An 18,873-nucleotide genomic window follows, 5' to 3' on the forward strand; every position below is an offset into this window, starting at 1 on the left:
GGTAGACAGGCTTGATTGTGTTATAACGAGATGATTGTTTGATGGCAATAAGGCGGTTTCCAACTGTACTTCGTGATTTGCCGATTTGTCATGCCACACTGAGTGCTCGGGCCTCATCACGGACTCATACTACCAAACTATAAAATCCTGGCACACATTATGGAACTTTGAATCTAGTAATGGAACTCTGCAATAGTATAAACTAATCACAGGAGTAACTTTCTACTGGACATACCTGATTGTGCTCTAGTGTGTAGCTAGCTTTGAACCAAAAATAGTATGATATTTCAGGAACCTGAAGAGGTCTATACAGTCCACATCATCCTATCATCAAACATTCAATGTATCTGCGTGCCTGGTGTACTTTACAGTCACATAGGCAACTCGGAAAGTCGACAATACGACGTAAATTCTGCCAGTCTTTGAATGAGTCAGCGCCGTTACCATGGTTACATGATCTAAATTGTACAGGAAATTGGACACGCAGTATTCCACTCGCCGCTCCCTTATGCCCCAGCTCCGAGATGGCACCCTAGTGCCAAAACACTCCTAGAGACCCACTCTATCAGCTAGGATAGCGCTAGAAATGTTGGACTCAAATGTACACAGGACTTTTGAAAATTGAAAGTGCCCAAGCGACTAATACCCCCCAGAGTGTGCAACTCGTGATCCTTCTCAGCACAAATCAGTGCCGCAACGAAATCCAAACTTCATACGTCATGTAGTGAGTAGCTATGACGAAATGGGAAGTTTGGCCCGGACCTACTTCGCCCGTTTGCCCAATTTGGGGTCTTTCTTTACGAATCCATATGGCCATGGCCAGGTATTGTACGTAACACGCCTGGAAAGGCTCAAGTACACAAAGAATTATTTTAGAGTTGTCGAACAGTTTTCTCTTTTGAGTGTCTCTCCGATAAGAGAAGAACAATGGCCACTGTTGAACCTAAAGCAAAGCGCTCCCCATTGTCGCCGGAGTGCAGTGTCTCTGTGGACGATATTCGTCAATTTTTGCTCGATCTGGGCTCCTCATTTTCTTCTCTCGATTGTCGAGTGTTTGTATTTGTATTTATATCATTATCTCATGGCACATCATGATGACGGCCAATAAAACTGAGACAAGGGTGAAAGCCAACCACAGCAGTAAAACAGATAAAAGAATACAAATAAGAGGCAAAGAAGGCAAAGGAGGAGACAAACCAGCAGGATATACATGAAACCTATAATTGAGCAGAGATTTTAGCAACAAAATTATCCATCGACGTGCTGGTCTTGGCCTGCGTTGGTAATGTTGCCCAAAACACATAGCCAGCAAAGATCGGGGATCTAGTGAATAGGGTGGAGGCAGCGCGTGGGAGACTGAGTGAGTTCCGTGTTGGAAATTGTTTTAAAGTCTTCCAGCACCTGGATAGAGATTTATTGAAAATCGAAATCGATCGGTTCTTCATGCCGTTTGCCAAGAGCTATTTCCATCAAATCTTGTAAATCTACATTGTATATCCATGCCTATTCTTGCTATCCCGGAGTCACGAACTCTCCCAATACAAGCTTTTCAGACAACGAGCAGAGAAACTCTCTTCAAATAAAAAAATTCTGTGACTGTGAAATCAAAGCCGTTCTGCTGACACTGCATAGCCCGTGCACGCGTGGAGCAAACGTTTTACGTGACACTTCCGTGGCTTGCTTCAAAGCAACCTTCAACTAACTTGGAACCCCCGCCGGATGTACCACTGAGATATGCACATGGCCCCATCCGCCCATGCTTGCCCGGGGACCGGATGACGCAATGTTTGGATTTCGTTGCGCCAGACCCCAACCTGGAGTTGCACACTCTGGGGCCGGTTATGGACTCTTGATCCCAGGTTATGTCTTGAAAAAAATGAATTTACAGTACAGGTCATCAAGGCAAAAAAGCATAGCGTACGAGGTGATTAGCGTAAATTTTACATTGGATATTTTTTTACATTTTCTGTAAACTAAATTTTGTTGTCGTCGAGTCATCTCCTGGAGGATGTACTCTTTGACATTCGATTAGATATTCCGTTAGTATTATCAGTGTAGTTCGTGTTGCAGCCGAAGTTTTTGTTTCTGCGACTCCGCCATGCCATGACGAGGCCTCAGTATGTCGTTGTGCGCAGTAAACTGCTATAACAATAGTGTAAACCAGCATGATATGGAAGAGACCAGGTCGCGTATGCAGCTTCGGTCGGCAACTGCTGTTGCTGATGGCATCACTGATGGCTTTTCCAATGAGAACTCGCTTTCTGTAGAGCGCTCGACGGCCACAGGCCCCACACAGACGCCAAACCAAAACGGGCAGAAAAGAGCATAGTTGCTGTTGTTGACTCAGACTCCGGACATCCGAGCCAATGCGACCAATGCTGTTCTATTGGAGGCTCTGCGCGTCCAGCTGAATGTACCCAATGCCAGTGAATCGGAGACCAAGCTCCAAGAGTTAGCATCATTGCTTTACGCTGCCCCACCTGGAGATGCTAGCCTTGCCACCAGCCACTTGACTGCCGCCAGCACAGTTGCAAGCAGACCTGTTTCTGCTACGTCTTCGTCATCTTCCGACACGTTCGCCGCAGAGGATATACCGTATACTGCTTCCCTTCTAGCAAGAGTACATAACCCCCCAGAGTGTGCAACGCCGATCCAGCTCTGTGTAGGGTCTTGGTCGAGCGGAATCGGATCTTCTGATGTCATGCGTACACTTCACACCAGCGCAAGGCCGGTCTCGAGGCAGGGCACCATTGTTTTTGATCCAAGAGTACCCGCGACTCCCCGGGTTCCCCTCAGATGTGTACGGTATTATGACGCAAAGATCCGATTCCGCTCGACCAAGACCCTATGCAGAGCTGGATCAGGCGTTGCACACTCTGGGGGTTATGTACTCTTGCTTGTAGCTGTGATTCCTCCGTCCACATGCACAGTCGGGCAGCCCTGAGCACAGCGTTCTTCAGTAGTTCTTCTCTCCGTTGAGTGTTAGCGAATCAATGGTGCCAGCACTTGTCTAACTCAGTGATGGCTTTCTGCTTTGCATCCAGTATGCCGTCACAGTTTGCTAATGTTTGGATGGTACTTGCCTGACGTCAGTTGATTACTTTTTTGTCCTAGCACCAGCTTGGTATTCTTTATTTAATGGCGGTGATTTGCACCTGCTGTGAGTGTGGTGTGTGGGTCAATTTTCAAGATGGAACTTGAAAGTGCAAGAATTTGTTCACTGGTTTGACTCTATTCGTGATATTTGTGTAGTGGCGTACCCATACATGGGTGTGTAGGTTTCCATATAGCCTTGTTATGGTATGTTGCCTGTGGTTTACACACATGTAAAAGAATATACAAGCATTTTGAGGACTGAAAAAACGACCTATTTTGGGTCACCTGGGAAAGTCTACATTGCTGTTAGGGAAGTTGAACTGTGATGGTATGACAAGAGTCATAGATTATTCTACCATGTAAACTACTATAAGTCATGAAAAAAGGGCATTGGCTATGAATGCAGGGCGAGTTTACAAACGTGTAAATTTTTTGCTGATCACCTCGTAGGGCCCTGGGCTTCCAAGCTCTCTCGTTATGGCTTTGTTAGTAGAAACCATGGAACATTGTGGAGAGGTTGTGTTAATGAACATTGTGCAGAGGCTGTGCTAATGAAGAAAGTACAACAGAGAGGTTGGGTGAAAAGGACTAGACAGAGAGAAGAGAGAGAGAGAAAGAGAAAGACAAAGGTGTATTGAAGAGAGAGAGAGAGAGAGAGAGAGAGAGAGAGAGAGAGAGAGAGAGAGAGAGAGAGAGACAGGGAAAGACAATAGAAAAAAAGGAGGCTGAGCGAAGAAACTAAAAACTATCAGTGCAGGCTGGAATACAGGGCATGCGTGCAAGAGCTTGTACAAAAAGACCTAAAGCCCAGTGACAATTGTCGGTGGACAACTACAATTGTACAGGCAAGTGAGCATGGGGAACATGTACAAGACTTCATGGACCTACAAAGGGGGACTCTGAAACTAAATTTTGGCAACGCGGTCCGGTGTATCCAGCATCACAGGTGCACCCCCAGTCGGCAGAGGTCATAGTACCATGGACGCAGATTTCTGAGACACGCAAAGGAAAAAATGCACACACACACACACACAGCAGGCACACGGACACACGCATATACGCACAGGCGCGCACGCACAGGCACGCACGCACAGGCGCGCACGCACAGGCGCGCACGCACAGGCACGCACGCACAGGCACGCATGCAAGCATGACCGCACACATACACACACACAGCAGGAAAACAGCAAGTGAGTGCACAATGGATGAACATGCACTCAGTTGGGATGAACTAAAAGTCTAAAACAGTACCGTACATCTACTGCAAGCATCGAAGCTGTACATCCAATCAAAACATATAACCAACAAGAAAACAGGATTCGTACAGTATACAAAGGCTGTCCACTGTTCTCGCTGAATTGATATAAACCGAGTACTCCTGTAATTTTAGGTGTATTCAAATTTCGGTGTCAGGAACCTGCCAGGTTTCAGGTGTATAAATGTAGAATTAGGTGGCCAGCCTACCCGTACACGCACGGTGTATACTTTTGATTGGCAGACTAAAAACAAAAATATACGTGTGCTCGGAGGTACGACCAGTGCTCTGTCCCAACCTGCCCGGATCTGGAGAGTTTTTACTGTTTTTGCTGAGTTTTGCTGAGTTTTCACTGAGTTTTCTCTGAGTTTTCACTGAGTTTTCACTGAGTTTTCACTGAGTTTTCACTGTATACTGTAAGACCAGTAATGTAAACGAAACTCGGAACATTTGATTCTAACAATTTAACTTTAAATATCTTTCATTTATGAAGCCCATGGCTTTATAACTGAGACTGGCGTCATAATCGAATATGCCGCCATACGGTGTATAAAAGAACTCTGTACTCACTGGCACAGAGAGTGCGGGTCAGTCCTGGTTTGCCAAAGCGAAACTGCAGTGCACCGTGATCGCTCAGAACCACCGACTGGCCGCCCTCGAGAATGTACTGATCCCAGTTGCGCACGGGGAACGCCACCTTGGTGAACGCTGACTGGAGCGAGGCGTAGTGGCGGGACAACTCCCAGTCGAAGAGCAAGTCGAGACCCATGTAGTTGCACGTCTGTTTGGCCGTCTCATAGTTGGTTATGTACCACTGGACCATCGAGGCGACAACGGCCTTGCTGGTCACTTGGCTCTTGAACTGAACTGCAAGACGAATAGAAGGCAATCAAACAGACACAAACGTATTCTGGTTAGATTTCCCATATTGCGATATACGATGTAGGCTCACCGTTAGTGAGTTAGTGAGCCAAGGAAAACAATTGTAACATAGAAAAAACGCAGCCAGTTTTTCCCTTTGTCCGTTGTGCTAGACTGTGCAGGTCTGACTGTTGAAAATCTGGTTCGGTCATAACTTGTGCCCATACTTGTCCACGCCGAAACAAACAACTATTGGGGACAGGGGAGATTCAGACACGGCCATACCAATTCCTGTAGACGCCCGTTTCCAGGGCAACAGTCACTGCCACAGTTTTGGCACACTGCCCTTGTTGGTGTTGTGCATGCCTAGGCGCAGGCAACATCAAGAGTACACGACCCCCAAGGTGTGAGATTCTGCCAGGGGATTCCAAAATAATAATTTGTTCAGAGTATTCTCTAGGGTCAACTCACGGGAACAGGCCGGGTAAAGCAGCTGGTTGTAGTTAGAGGTGAAGGTCACCCAATCAGTGCCATTGGCGTCCATGTGGTAAATCGCGAGCCTGCGGTCGAGAGAAAACCCGGTCCACACGGACAGAGTCGTGACATTCTTGGCCTTGATGGCCTTGGAGAATACCTGGCGGGCGCACGGCTTGATGGCGTAGATATTGTCGTTATAAGAGCTCCAGTCCATCAGGCTAAAGCCGCGCTGTTCGCAGAATCTCTTAGCGGGGTAGTATTTCATCTTATTGGCGCTGCTGCCGGTCGCTCCTGGGCCGAACATCCAGATCGACGTGCCCTCCAAAAACTTGTCGCTGCACGCTGCCACGGAGTCTGGGCATGAGGGCAAATGAAAAAAAAAGTAGACAACCAGTCAAAGCCATAAGTGCATAGTCGAACGAAACAAGTAGGCCAACATTCCGTTTTGTTGGAAGTTGGGATGAACTTCAAGGGACCGAACAAGTTTGTTGGTCTTATCCAGAGTTCTTCTTTAAGATCTGGATAATATTCAGATTTGAAAAAAATTGATATGCATATCATCAAGAGCACATAACCCCAAGAGTGTGCGACTGCCTCTATGCAGTGCTGCGATGGGAGAACTTCACATCACGTGACATGGTTCAAAAGGGTATGCTAGCAGACAGTCCAAAGTGACTACGGGAGAGTTGTACCCAAAGCAGGGTTGCGTACAACCCTGTATCTATCATGGACAGAGTGCAAATAATGTGTACGGGTTCATCACGTGATGTGAAGTTCTGCCATAGCTGGAGCTGCACACTCTTGGGGGTTATGTTCTCTTGATATCATATTGGATCATATGGATTGTATTTATGTGAAGGTGAATGATGAGCTGAGGCTGTGGTAAATGTAGAACATAACATAACCCCACAACAGGTAATTACATTGTGCAATGAATTCATGACATCATTTTCTCCGTCTTGTAACATATTCTGCAAGTCCAAGAGGCCTTATCGGACTATCGGAGAAAAACTACAGCCAGCGTACCCACCGGGACCGAAAGCTCGTACTAAACCCTGATTTTGTTCAAATCACGCTGGAAATCAATTCGTCTTCACGAAAGTTCGCCGTACAGGAGTTAGTCGTAAACGAATAATACTGACTTGATATGATGCCTGGCCAACCATAGGATTAGCCCTAGTTCGTACTAAAGGAAAGTTCGCCTTATCAGTGTTCGTTCTAATGAGGTTTGACTGTAGAATGAAAACACCAATGTTATTCTAGATGCGAGATGACCAAAAAGCTTCACTGTTCTCGATATGAAGCTTTCAAGATGTTGCAATTTCTGCTGCAGGGCCAGAACTTCTGTTTGTGCTGTTTCTCTTGCTGCTCTATTTGTTAAAAAATATTCCGGGCACCTCGGGGGCAGGCAGGTTTGCCCGTATCTCGGGATAACTCGTCTATCATTTTTGAAGAAGTGTATTTGGCAAAAGAATCCATTGATAAAAATGTGTGGATTACACAGGTTGGCAGTGACAAATAAACCCTCCAAATTCGAAGCATTTTTGCCATAGGAACTCAAGCTGAAGGAACCCGGATAAGAGATATTTGAGTGTACAGTCAGACCTCACTTATCGGGTCCTCTTTTATCCGGAAGAAATAGTTGCACTGCCATAAAAGGAAGACAGCCGACAGCTGGATGCTGCCAAATATGGGAGAGGTGTGTACTAAGATACAGAAGCCAGTCGAGTGGCAAAAGTGACAATATGTTATTGACTTCTGAGTGGAAACCCCTCCCCTCCCCCTCCCCCCCACACAATTCCTACCTTCATCTCGCCGCAAATGGCAAGAAGTGCCACCCCAGCCCGCATGGCACTGGCAACGGTCCTCGACCAAGTCGCCGTGGGAACCACAGTCCTCTGCAACACAACACAAGCACCCATGCACACCAATGAAATAAATGTGCAGCCAGATGATGTACAGAATATCAGTTGTCTGAGGATTGCCCTAGCCTTGTGCATGAAAAGCAGCGTTACAACAATGACCTGGCCGGTTGTCTCCGTTGTTCTCGTTCTGCCTTTGCACCAATGAAACAAAAGAAATCAGATGTGAATGAGCCCACTGCGTATTTCCAAATATGGATGGCACACGCACCGTGTATGTGAGTATGCTGGCGTCAGCAATGCACTGTGTTTAACACCACCCACACGACCATTCGCACTACCATGCACACGCCCGGAGATTGCAGCACTTACTGTGGCAGAGGAAATGGCGCTTCTTGACGACGTTGGTGTTGACGAAGCGGGTGCTGGTTCCCGTGTAGACGAACCAAGGATAGGCGGTGCCGTCTAGATTGTACTCGCCGTGTGGCAAGCCCTTGAGAAGGTCAAACTGATGCACGCGATTGTGCAAGTACTCGCCAGTCATGAGCCGATAGCCGAGGAGTGCACATGCCAGGCCTGCCTTCTCGAGGAACAGGGTGGCAGAGCCGATCGTTGATACCCTGCTGCTCCTGGTTTTGGTCTCGGTCCACACGCCTGCGCACGGCACAACAGTGGCAGCAGAAAGCGAGAAGCCGTGCGAGTGAATAATGAGTTGCCAGTGAGCAGAGATCGTGTTAACGGCTAGTTAACCAGAACAGTTAGAGTGTACATGCATGTGTACAATGGCATGTACGTGTATGTGTACATGCACTCCTTCCTGTGTACATGTGCGAGGGTGTGCATGCATGAATATGCATGTGCGTGCATGTTTGTATGTGTATGTGCGTGCGTGCGTGTCTGGGAAAATCGACATCGGTCCGGCATTTAAATTTAGGCCCAACATTCCTTGGACGAAAAGGACGAAATTTAAGTCCGGACGAATACTTCCGCTGCTCGCACAGTAACGTATAGGAAAGGCCAGACGGGACATGTATTAGGGACCATCAGCAAGCCGTGAAACGTCAACGGGAACGAGCTCCCCTGTCACTTTGTTGTTTCACGGCTTGCTAATGGTCCCTAGAAACAATGCAGTGACCTACCGGAGCACGCAACAAAGTGCCGGTCCAAGTGGTTGATGGCTTCGTGGCCGGCGCTGGGATGGCCGTGCTTTTGCGCGTGCACGACGGTGCGCATGGTCGGCATGGCGGCGTCGTCAGCCCAGAAGGAGATGAACGAGCTTTGCTTGAGACTCTTGCCAACGCGGCCCAGCATCTCGTCGACGCAGCCCTTGATGTCCAGGTACGCGTCCTGGTAGGCGGTGAAGTTCATCACGGCAAAGCCGCGGGCGTTGCAGTATTGCTTGGCTTGGCTGTACGTGTGGCTGTAGGCGCCGGAGCGGCAGCTGAGTTCCGGGTCGCCCCAGCCCCACAGGCACGGGGCGCCGGGCATGAAGAACCATGAGGAGCGGACGCCCTGCGCGCTGGTGCACGTCGCAAAGAAGTCTACGCAAACACACACACGGACAAGAAGACGGGCACAATAGTCAAGAAAACAGCGTGCACAGTGCCTCGCTTGATGTGCATACAGTTGTACATAGAAAGCCCATTTAAAATCCAACTGGACCTTATTTATACTACTCCCGTTATTTTGATCTTTTAAGTGCAAGTCCAGTAAAGCATGTGCTGTGATACATACCAGTGTTGCATCAAAGCTCGTATAGTAAGTACCATCATATCCCAAAAAAACACAACTGGCTGTACCTGCCAAATATGGGAAACGTTGCTGCTCAGGAAGGTGGCGGCCATGTTTTATGCATAAACCCCATCCCCTTGATCTGGCCACGGCCGTCCACCGTGCACCTACCTGACAACATTTATTGGGGTTTTTACTGGCGTGCAAGCAATGCAGAGTTCCAGTCAGAGAGTGCAAACTACTGTCTTCTGGCCACAAGTCGCACATCCGATTTTGAAGACGAAATTTACGACCATAATCTTCGAGGAGACAATCTAGCACATTTTCTCTTACTTATCTGTAAGTTTCATTTGTTGGTGATCCTAAGTTCGGTACTATTTCACTGATGATCTGGATAACTAAATATTAACTATACATCTATAACAAATTGAAACAAGTGTCTGATTATCAGCAAAAAAGGTAGGTACATGACTGTGTCCGAAGTTAAGTCAAGAGTAAAGACTGGCGGCGTAAACACACACAAATCACAATGGGAGAAAATCGGTGCGACGCCGCACATCTCCCTAGCCCACTCCCTCCCCCCACAACACATACACATGGCGCTGAACATGGCTCTCACCTGGAACTTTCAAGTAAGCCGGTCTTCCCCAGCCGTGAGTTTCCGTGGCAACGAGGAGGAGCACGGCGGCCGCCAGCAAGGTAATGTAGCCTTTGCTGATCATCTGCAAAAAAAGGAATGACATGAAAAAAGAAAAAAAGGATAATTGAACCTGATGAAGGCAATTTGCCGAAACGTTGTAATATTGTGAATTATGCCACAGTACATAAACCAGAGTGCGCTGCTGCTCCGTATCCATGCTGCGTAACACCGATCAAACGGACATGCTGTGGGACGAATCTACCAAAACGGCACAATCTGGCTCGTGCACTATTGCCACCAAGATGTACTCAAATTAAGAAAAGCGATCCTGTCAGCTGTTCTATTATCGTAGAATGATTGATTGGCACCATGGACACACATTCAAATAGTATGTAGTAAGCCAAGCCAGCTGCTCTGTCTGAAAAGTCCGTCATACACAAGTTGCCACAAGCGAAGGTCCCTGGTTCGAATCTTTGCAGTGAAAGCCAATTTTTTCTTCAGACCTTCCCGTTTGTGTCTTTCCCTCAAACCAGTCAATACACAAGGTGTATGTTTTATCAGCCTACATCCTAGCCATACCCAATTGTGCACAAGCAATTTTGGTAGGACAATCCTTGCGACAGAAAAAGACAGTACTAAGCAGGTGCACCTCTAACCCGGGTACCTGCATGTATCTAGGGAATTCCGCTGGACTAAAACAGTACGTTGGCTACAATGCAGACTTTAATGAAAAAGTCTAATAGAGTACTGTGATTTCAGAAATTTTAGGTGCTCAATATTCTCAGTATGATGGCAAAGGGCCAGGTTAGGTGAACAGAAATTTTTGGTACAGAGAAGCAGTTCCCTATTGGGTTATGTGTGTTAGTGTTTGCTCGGGGTATTGAAATCTTTGGCAGTTTTAGGGTATGCACCGAACATTTGTGAAATTATAGTATACCGAGATCTCGCTGTAAGTGAACGGTGGATTTCTAGACTGATCTTCCAAGGGCCTGCTCTACCGGTTTACTAGTGGTACCTGTCTAACCAATTGAACCGCCAGCTGTTGCATTCCTGCTGAGATTCCCCTTGCAGTTTCAGGAAGCTCACACACACACAAACATGCTTTATGGAGATTTTTGTCCAAAAATTCAGTGACACATTATGCTCTTCAAAATTCTATTGGCATGTACATATAAATAATTGTCTTTGGAAATGGTCCTTTTGAAAAAAAGGCTTCTTATATCCAGGTTTTTCTTCTGTTCCAGAGAACCAAAAAGTGCCAACGTTTGAGCCTCAATTTCACAAGGAACGGGTATGAGATCCCCAATTTATTGCACCTTCACAATCTGTATGATTTTCTCTTTTAGTGCACCAAAAAGATGTAGTTTTGGTGACACCTGACCACAAACCCGTGTGTCAATGGTTGCAACGAAAGCCAAAGTGTACTGCAAATGAAATCTGTGTGAGAAACACGGTGAATATTTCACAAAAACACCCACATACCACCGTCTACCTTCACTATAGCCAATTGTGCTACTGACAATAGGAGTGCTATCCCCATAGCCAGGTTGCTGGGGTATTTTCTCCTCGTTCAGAGTAGCAACTGAAGGGCATAGTATTGAGTATGAAAATGCATCCGGAAACACACATTAGGCACACTTACCTTGATAAATTGATTGTCGCTCAGAGCGCTCCGAATATATTGTCGCAGTCGCTTCTTGACGGACGCTAGCCAATTCAGCAAATGATACGTTTTCCTAGAACAATTTTATTAGAAAGAGGATCGGTGGAGGTGTCTTTATCCGAAGGTTCCGGTTGGATTGTGATCAATTCTGGCTCCGGCTCTCCAACTTATCCTCCTCGATCACGGCGATTCCTTGCTGAGCAAAGACGTTTTCGCCCTGCAATGCGCACAGCTTGCAGCTTGTGCTAGGGCGAACAGTACGGGAGCGATTCGTACCATACCAGGAGTCGTAAATTTTGCATCTCTCCCTGATTCGTACCAAGAGTCCAGGACTCCAGGTGCAACAGGTGCCAACAAAACGCAGCAAAAGCTGCCCGGTTTCGATTTTTCCTGCGGTTTAGCATCAACGAGCTCACGTGCAGGACTGTGATGGGATTGACAATTTCACCCATTTTAAAAATCTGCGCGAAATCCCTGAAGTGTTGTGGCGCCTATTTCCAAAAGGCGGTAATAAAAGATCGGCTCCCAATGCGGAAAAAATGGGATGTGTACTTGAGATTTGGGTTTATTCACAAAGTCAAGCAAATGTTACTCTTGTTCGTATATGCATACCTGACGCGTACGCAGCGGATGCATGCTGGTGCTAATGGCGGGAGATAGGGATGGCGGTAGACTAGACTGTGTCGCACTGTACTACTTGTTGCGAGTTTTCCGCCTTTCGCTCTCAGCGCAGTGCGAACAAACCCGAGCAGATGCGTTCTCAGTTCAAGAAAGTTGTAGATTTTACAAGACTGGCACATGGTACTTTGACCCCACGTACAGGGTTCGCACACGTCCAGTAGCTGCAACAGCAGTGCATGACATTGCATACAGCACACTTTGAAGATTTTCGGTTGCAATAATTGTTGAACATGCTAAACCGGCCGTACATGTGCTTCTGAACGACGTCCAGGCCTACGTGCCCTTTCCCAGGCTACGACCAATCGGCTGCGTTTGAGGTTGCCATCAAACATGCAAACTTTCAAAGCCCGCGCGGTTGCAAAATTGGTGCATGTTGCCATTGTTGGTTGGTACGAGCAAGAGTCCATGGGGTTATGGACTCTTGGTACGAGAAATCCTCACAGCATAGCACTGCATGCCAGCATGTACAATGATGTACATGACTGTACTTGACGATGTGATTGTACTGTTGCATGTTGCATGTTGCCGCCTGCGCATACATGTACCGGGGTAATCCATGAAAAGCCTGCACAAGCGTACAAGGCCTACTCCCATGTTTTCACCAGAATGTTCAAACGCTCACTCTTGCACGACAAGAAGAGAAGGGAAAGTGTTCAGGATAATTATATCGTAAGGACTTGGTGGATAATAATAACTACATGTATGATGCCGCCCGAAAAAGTGGCAGAATTTGGTAGTTTTTCTGTTAGTGTTCATGCTCGTTTGTAACGTGGACAAAGCCTTGAAATGGAGCAGAATTCAAGGATGCGCCTGCCATAAGGTTTGTAAGGTTCTGCCAATTTCACTGCATGTACTTTTCGAGCAGAATCTTCCAATTTTTCGAGAACTATCCGCCAAGCGATAGGCGTGGAGTGCGTTTCTTCTCACCTTTTACAGCTAGCCCTTGGCGGATTATGCCGGCATAATATTTGGCATAATCTTGGGATTTCGTGTAAGGTCCGCATAATCTTTCGGTTTAGGCAAAAATTATGCTTAGGGCATGGCCGTGTGTGTATGCGTGGTTTCTCAATCCTCTATGTACAGCGTGAATACATAGTGGAACCAAGCATAATTCAGCATATTTGTTGGCATAATTGTGGCATAATCAGACGCATAATTTGACGATTGGCCGAGCATAGTCCGCCAATGGCTATTTACAGCTAGAAGTCTACCTTCCCAGCAGCTTGTGTTGTCATCATAGAGTAGTTACTATTTAGTACAGTGCATATCGGTTGTAGCGTGGTCGTGTAAAAGAATATTCTTCCTACAAGAATGAACTCTCATGTTTTCATAATCATAACATGGGTTTCATGCGCAGATTTATTCTTACAAGCAATTTTATCAGACAGTAGAATATATCGGTCCTAAGAATGGACGTTGTGTAGCAAAATATACCAAATTTATATTAATAGTACACAGTTTATCGCCTGCAGTAATAACATCTGTCCAATGCAGTTCTGATCCGACTCGCGTTGGGTCGTAGACTATGTAGTGCTGCAGGTTCAACTGCTTTGGTTATGTAACTCATGTTGCATAGTCACGCCTATGTGACTATGACGAGCCGCATGCACACTAACACTACATTGCCTGTACGATGATCTTCCTGACTCTGCGCTAGCTGCACACATGCACATGATACCGTATTATCTCTAATATAAGCACCGTCCTTTATTTTTTGAATGTACCTCCGCCCCGTGCTATTAATAATGGAGACGTTCCTTTATTGGAGACGTTCCTTTATTATTTCAACCTCATTTCAGAGGCATGTTGCCATGCCAAATTCAAGTATGACGCACACATTTCAGAGTTTTTTCGTCGGTACAGATAATGAATTTACACAGTGTGCTTATAATGGAGACTGAGCACTTTATTTTTTGAATGCCGCCCTAAGGTGTTCTATTATTGGAGACGTGCTATTATTGGAGACTGTGCTTATATTAGAGATAATACGGTATGTCACACTTGATTTATCGTGTGTATTATCGGAAATAAGAATAGAAAGTCGCTTTTCAAACACCCACGCTATAACCGATACCTACTGTACATGTATGCTGTATTCCTACTTCCTGTTGTGAGGTTGTGGCCGTTGTTGGTAAGTTGCACGACGTCACACTTTTGTTCATTTTTAACGTTTAGAATCGAGCAGTAAATACAGTATACTGTTTTCAAAACAAATATGCCTACCGGTATGCGTATTTTAAGGAAGCGGAAGCTGGGAGTGATAAATCGAGAAAAATGGCCCGAAATTTTCTTCATCCAAAGATGTCAGCGTCTTCTACAGGGTATGTACACATGACATGTAGATGAAATACTAAAAATGGCCACTTACCGTTAATATTAATTAAATTTTAGGAATTTAAATAACCGACAAGGAGACAACAGTCGTAAAATAGCAATAATAAGGACGTTTAGCAATGCGAAAGTTCGAAAGAAAATTCGAGTCTGGGAATGAGTACAGAAAAAAGCTCGAAACTTCGAAAACTTGGACGCGAAGTTGCAGTGATTTGCGAAAGTAACTTTCTCTTTTCTCGGTACGCATTTGACTACAGGGAGTCGTTTCGCGTGGATATTTGTGTTGTCACAGGTCACTACATGCAGGGAGTAGTAATTTTACAGCCCCCTGCTTGAGACAGAGCTGCATATACGGTACGGTACTATAAGATTCAAATAACTTCGTGAAAAAGTCATTTCGCATTGCTAAACCTCACAAGTTTTCTTTTTCGAAATAGATTTTCGCGAAATATCACCACCACAAAAAGTTCGAATTTTCGCATTGCTAAACGTCCTTATAAACTGGTTGTTTTAGTGATTCTTACTATGTGACGATGCTCCACTAATGATAGTCACACGAAAACTTTCTGGAATTGTTTCATTTGAATTGTTTATACATGGTTATGAGTGCACAATTGACATTTTTCATTGCTATTTAAATTTTACACGAACTTTGGGACTTCCAAAAAATGCCATTTTACGAGCTTTATGTATTTGGATAGTAACAGAATATTTAGATAATTATGAAGCTGTTTGGTCAGTCTGTTGGTATGGTGAGAAGCATTTTGAGTGTGTACATTGCATGGGGGTAACATGCCGTATTTTCTCTAATAAAATCCCAGGTCTCCAATAATAACCCAGGGGCAGGGTGAGGGTGGTTTGACATAATAAGAGCACAGTCTCTAGTAGCGCGGGTCACAATCGGAGTATGCAACAAGTACATGCACTGTCACCCCTCGTACTGTACGAAAGTACATATCACACCGTAGAGCGAAGAGCGCTTTGCTACGGTAAACTATGTCCACTTTCTTGGTTTCAAAATCTCTTTGGGCACTAGCCACAAGATAGCTCGTAGTGATTTTATGATGATGGTTGTTTTATTTCGCAAATCCAAACGGGAGTTTCTTCCGAGTAAGAAGGTAGCGAACAACAGAGTATTGCAGGAACCAAATACACTTCTGACGGTGTTTCAAGCCATCATTTCCAAATCACACAACGCTCAAAGGCAAGTGTTTTTCTCGGGCACTTCAGAGTTTTCAACAAGTTAGCAGCGACTTTGTAGGTGTAGCTTCTGTGACATACCCTGTTCGACTTGCAGCTTCAATACTGCAACCAGTCAAGTCCTGAAACTTTATTCATAATTCTGGTGGTAAACACGCACCTGGCAATATGGCGGTAAATACACGCCGGCCAGTAATTAAACAACAGGAATAAAGGAGATAGATGGTTGTAAATACAGTCAACCAGTCAAGTTGTTGAATGACGCTTCGTCAGAACAATCACGGTTCCGTTCTGAAAGCGCGACATGTCCTAGTACATCGTGGCACTGCAGAAATTTCATGAAAGCCAGATGGATTCTACGGCATTACCACATGGAGAGCGAATTACCACAAAGACGACTCATTTATCGAATGAAAGGAAATCTCGACAGAAGTTTTTCTTTGCAGCAAGATAATGACAATCGCTTTTGCAGAACCTCCCGGTAAGACATCGGCAGTGTGTAGCCATTACAGCCGTTTTCGTACGCATTCCACTTTCATGCCAGTTTTCTACAACTACGAGAAGAGTTATAGTTGTAGATTATCACTCCCTTTAGTATTGACTCCCATTGATTTTCGCTATACCTAAGCAGTCAAATATTCCTGCATATTTCACTCCTTAGGGCTATATTGACTGCTTATATTTGACTGCTTAGGGGTTGCGCAGTTGAACGGTGCCTAGTGCAGCATTGTCACTGCATGAGTAGGTGGTGGTGCAACGGTTGTGCAATCATAAAACCGGGATTCATGAGGTTATCGTTCTGCAATTTGAAATACGGACTGTTTGTCGTGATAAATCTAATATTATTGACTTCGTACTTGGTCAGTATAGGAAATAAAACCTCGTAAGAGACCTCGGCTTCGCCTCGGTCTTTTACTCGCCATCATAATATTGGGCACCATTGCCCGTTTGGTCTGCGATACAAAATAAAATTTCAACAACAACAACAACAACTCGGCTTTTATTTCCTATATTGACCTCGTACTCAGTCAATATTAGATACGTATTATCGTAGACTATTATTGACCTGAAAAACACGAAAATAGTATGGACCCGCTGGGGTGGGCGTTTGCTGCGAAGTGGGCGCTTGCTGCGAAGTGGGCGTTTGCTGCGAAGTGGGCGTTTGCTGCGAAGTGGGCATTTGCTGCTAAGTGGGCGTTTGCTGCGAAGTGGGTGTTTGCTGCGAAGTGGGTGTTTGCTGCGAAGTGGGTGTTTGCTGCGAAGTGGGTGTTTGCTGCGAAGTGGGTGTTTGCTGCGAAGTGGGCGTTTGCTGAGAAGTGGGCATTTGCTGCGAAGTGGGTGTTTGCTGCGAAGTGGGCGTTTGCTGCGAAGTGGGTGTTTGCTGCGAAGTGGGTGTTTGCTGCGAAGTGGGTGTTTGCTGCGAAGTGGGCGTTTGCTGCGAAGTGGGTGTTTGGTGCGAAGTGGGTGTTTGCTGCGAAGTGGGCGTTTGCTGCGAAGTGGGCATTTGCTGCGAAGTGGGCGTTTGCTGCGAAGTGGGGGTTTGCTGCGAAGTGGGCGTTTGCTGCGAAGTGGGCATTTGCTGCGAAGTGGGTGTTTGCTGCGAAGTGGGCGTTTGCTGCGAAGTGGGCATTTGCTGCGAAGTGGGCGTTTGCTGCGAAGTGGGCATTTGCTGCGAAGTGGGTGTTTGCTGCGAAGTGGGTGTTTGCTGCGAAGTGGGCATTTGCTGCGAAGTGGGTGTTTGCTGCAAAGTGGGCGTTTGCTGTGTTTGCTGCGAAGGGGGCGTTTGCTGCGAAGTGGGCATTTGCTGCGAAGTGGGCGTTTGCTGCGAAGTGGGTGTTTGCTGCGAAGTGGGTGTTTGCTGCGAAGTGGGCATTTGCTGCGAAGTGGGTGTTTGCTGCGAAGTGGGCGTTTGCTGCGAAGTGGGTGTTTGCTGCGAATTGGGCATTTGCTGCGAAGTGGGTGGTTGCTGCGAAGTGGGTGTTTGCTGCGAAGTGGGTGTTTGCTGCGAAGTGGGCATTTGCTGCGAAGTGGGTGTTTGCTGCGAAGTGGGCGTTTGCTGCGAAGTGGGTGTTTGCTGCGAAGTGGGTGTTTGCTGCGAAGTGGGTGTTTGCTGCGAAGTGGGTGTTTGCTGCGAAGTGGGCATTCGCTGCGAAGTGGGTGTTTGCTGCGAAGTGGGTGTTTGCTGCGAAGTGGGCATTTGCTGCGAAGTGGGTGTTTGCTGCGAAGTGGGCGTTTGCTGCGAAGTGGGTGTTTGCTGCGAAGTGGGCATTTGCTGCGAAGTGGGCATTTGCTGCGAAGTGGGCGTTTGCTGCGAAGTGGGTGTTTGCTGCGAAGTGGGCGTTTGCTGCTGCGAAGTGGGCGTTTGCTGCGAAGTGGGCATTTGCTGCGAAGTGGGTGTTTGCTGCGAAGTGGGCATTTGCTGCGAAGTGGGTGTTTGCTGCGAAGTGGGTGTTTGCTGCGAAGTGGGCATTTGCTGCGAAGTGGGTGTTTGCTGCGAAGTGGGCGTTTGCTGCGAAGTGGGTGTTTGCTGCGAAGTGGGTGTTTGCTGCGAAGTGGGTGTTTGCTGCGAAGTGGGTGTTTGCTGCGAAGTGGGCATTTGCTGCGAAGTGGGTGTTTGCTGCGAAGTGGGTGTTTGCTGCGAAGTGGGTGTTTGCTGCGAAGTGGGCATTTGCTGCGAAGTGGGTGTTTGCTGCGAAGTGGGTGTTTGCTGCGAAGTGGGCATTTGCTGCGAAGTGGGCATTTGCTGCGAAGTGGGTGTTTGCTGCGAAGTGGGTGTTTGCTGCGAAGTGGGTGTTTGCTGCGAAGTGGGCATTTGCTGCGAAGTGGGCATTTGCTGCGAAGTGGGTGTTTGCTGCGAAGTGGGCATTTGCTGCGAAGTGGGCATTTGCTGCGAAGTGGGTGTTTGCTGCGAAGTGGGTGTTTGCTGCGAAGTGGGCATTTGCTGCGAAGTGGGCATTTGCTGCGAAGTGGGTGTTTGCTGCGAAGTGGGTGTTTGCTGCGAAGTGGGTGTTTGCTGCGAAGTCGGCATTTGCTGCGAAGTGGGCATTTGCTGCGAAGTGGGTGTTTGCTGCGAAGT

General features: G+C 46.7%; 1 protein-coding gene across 1 annotated transcript; it reads right to left on the reverse strand.

Annotated features, from left to right (window-relative positions):
• Positions 1 to 3,600: 3,600 nt before the first annotated feature.
• LOC135828278 (uncharacterized) lies at positions 3,601 to 11,770 on the reverse strand. Its single transcript, XM_065340728.1, has 8 exons — positions 11,565 to 11,770; positions 9,902 to 10,004; positions 8,691 to 9,092; positions 7,924 to 8,205; positions 7,495 to 7,587; positions 5,684 to 6,043; positions 4,922 to 5,218; positions 3,601 to 4,088 (listed from the first exon to the last, which is right to left on the reverse strand). The coding sequence occupies exons 2-8, from the start codon at positions 10,002 to 10,004 to the stop codon at positions 3,973 to 3,975; spliced, it is 1,653 nt and encodes a 550-aa protein (XP_065196800.1). The 5' UTR covers positions 11,565 to 11,770; the 3' UTR covers positions 3,601 to 3,972.
• Between the last annotated feature and the right edge of the window lie 7,103 nt (positions 11,771 to 18,873).

This window comes from Sycon ciliatum, chromosome 12 (assembly GCF_964019385.1).
Source record: "Sycon ciliatum chromosome 12, ocSycCili1.1, whole genome shotgun sequence".
NCBI classification, from domain to species: Eukaryota; Metazoa; Porifera; class Calcarea; order Leucosolenida; family Sycettidae; genus Sycon; species Sycon ciliatum.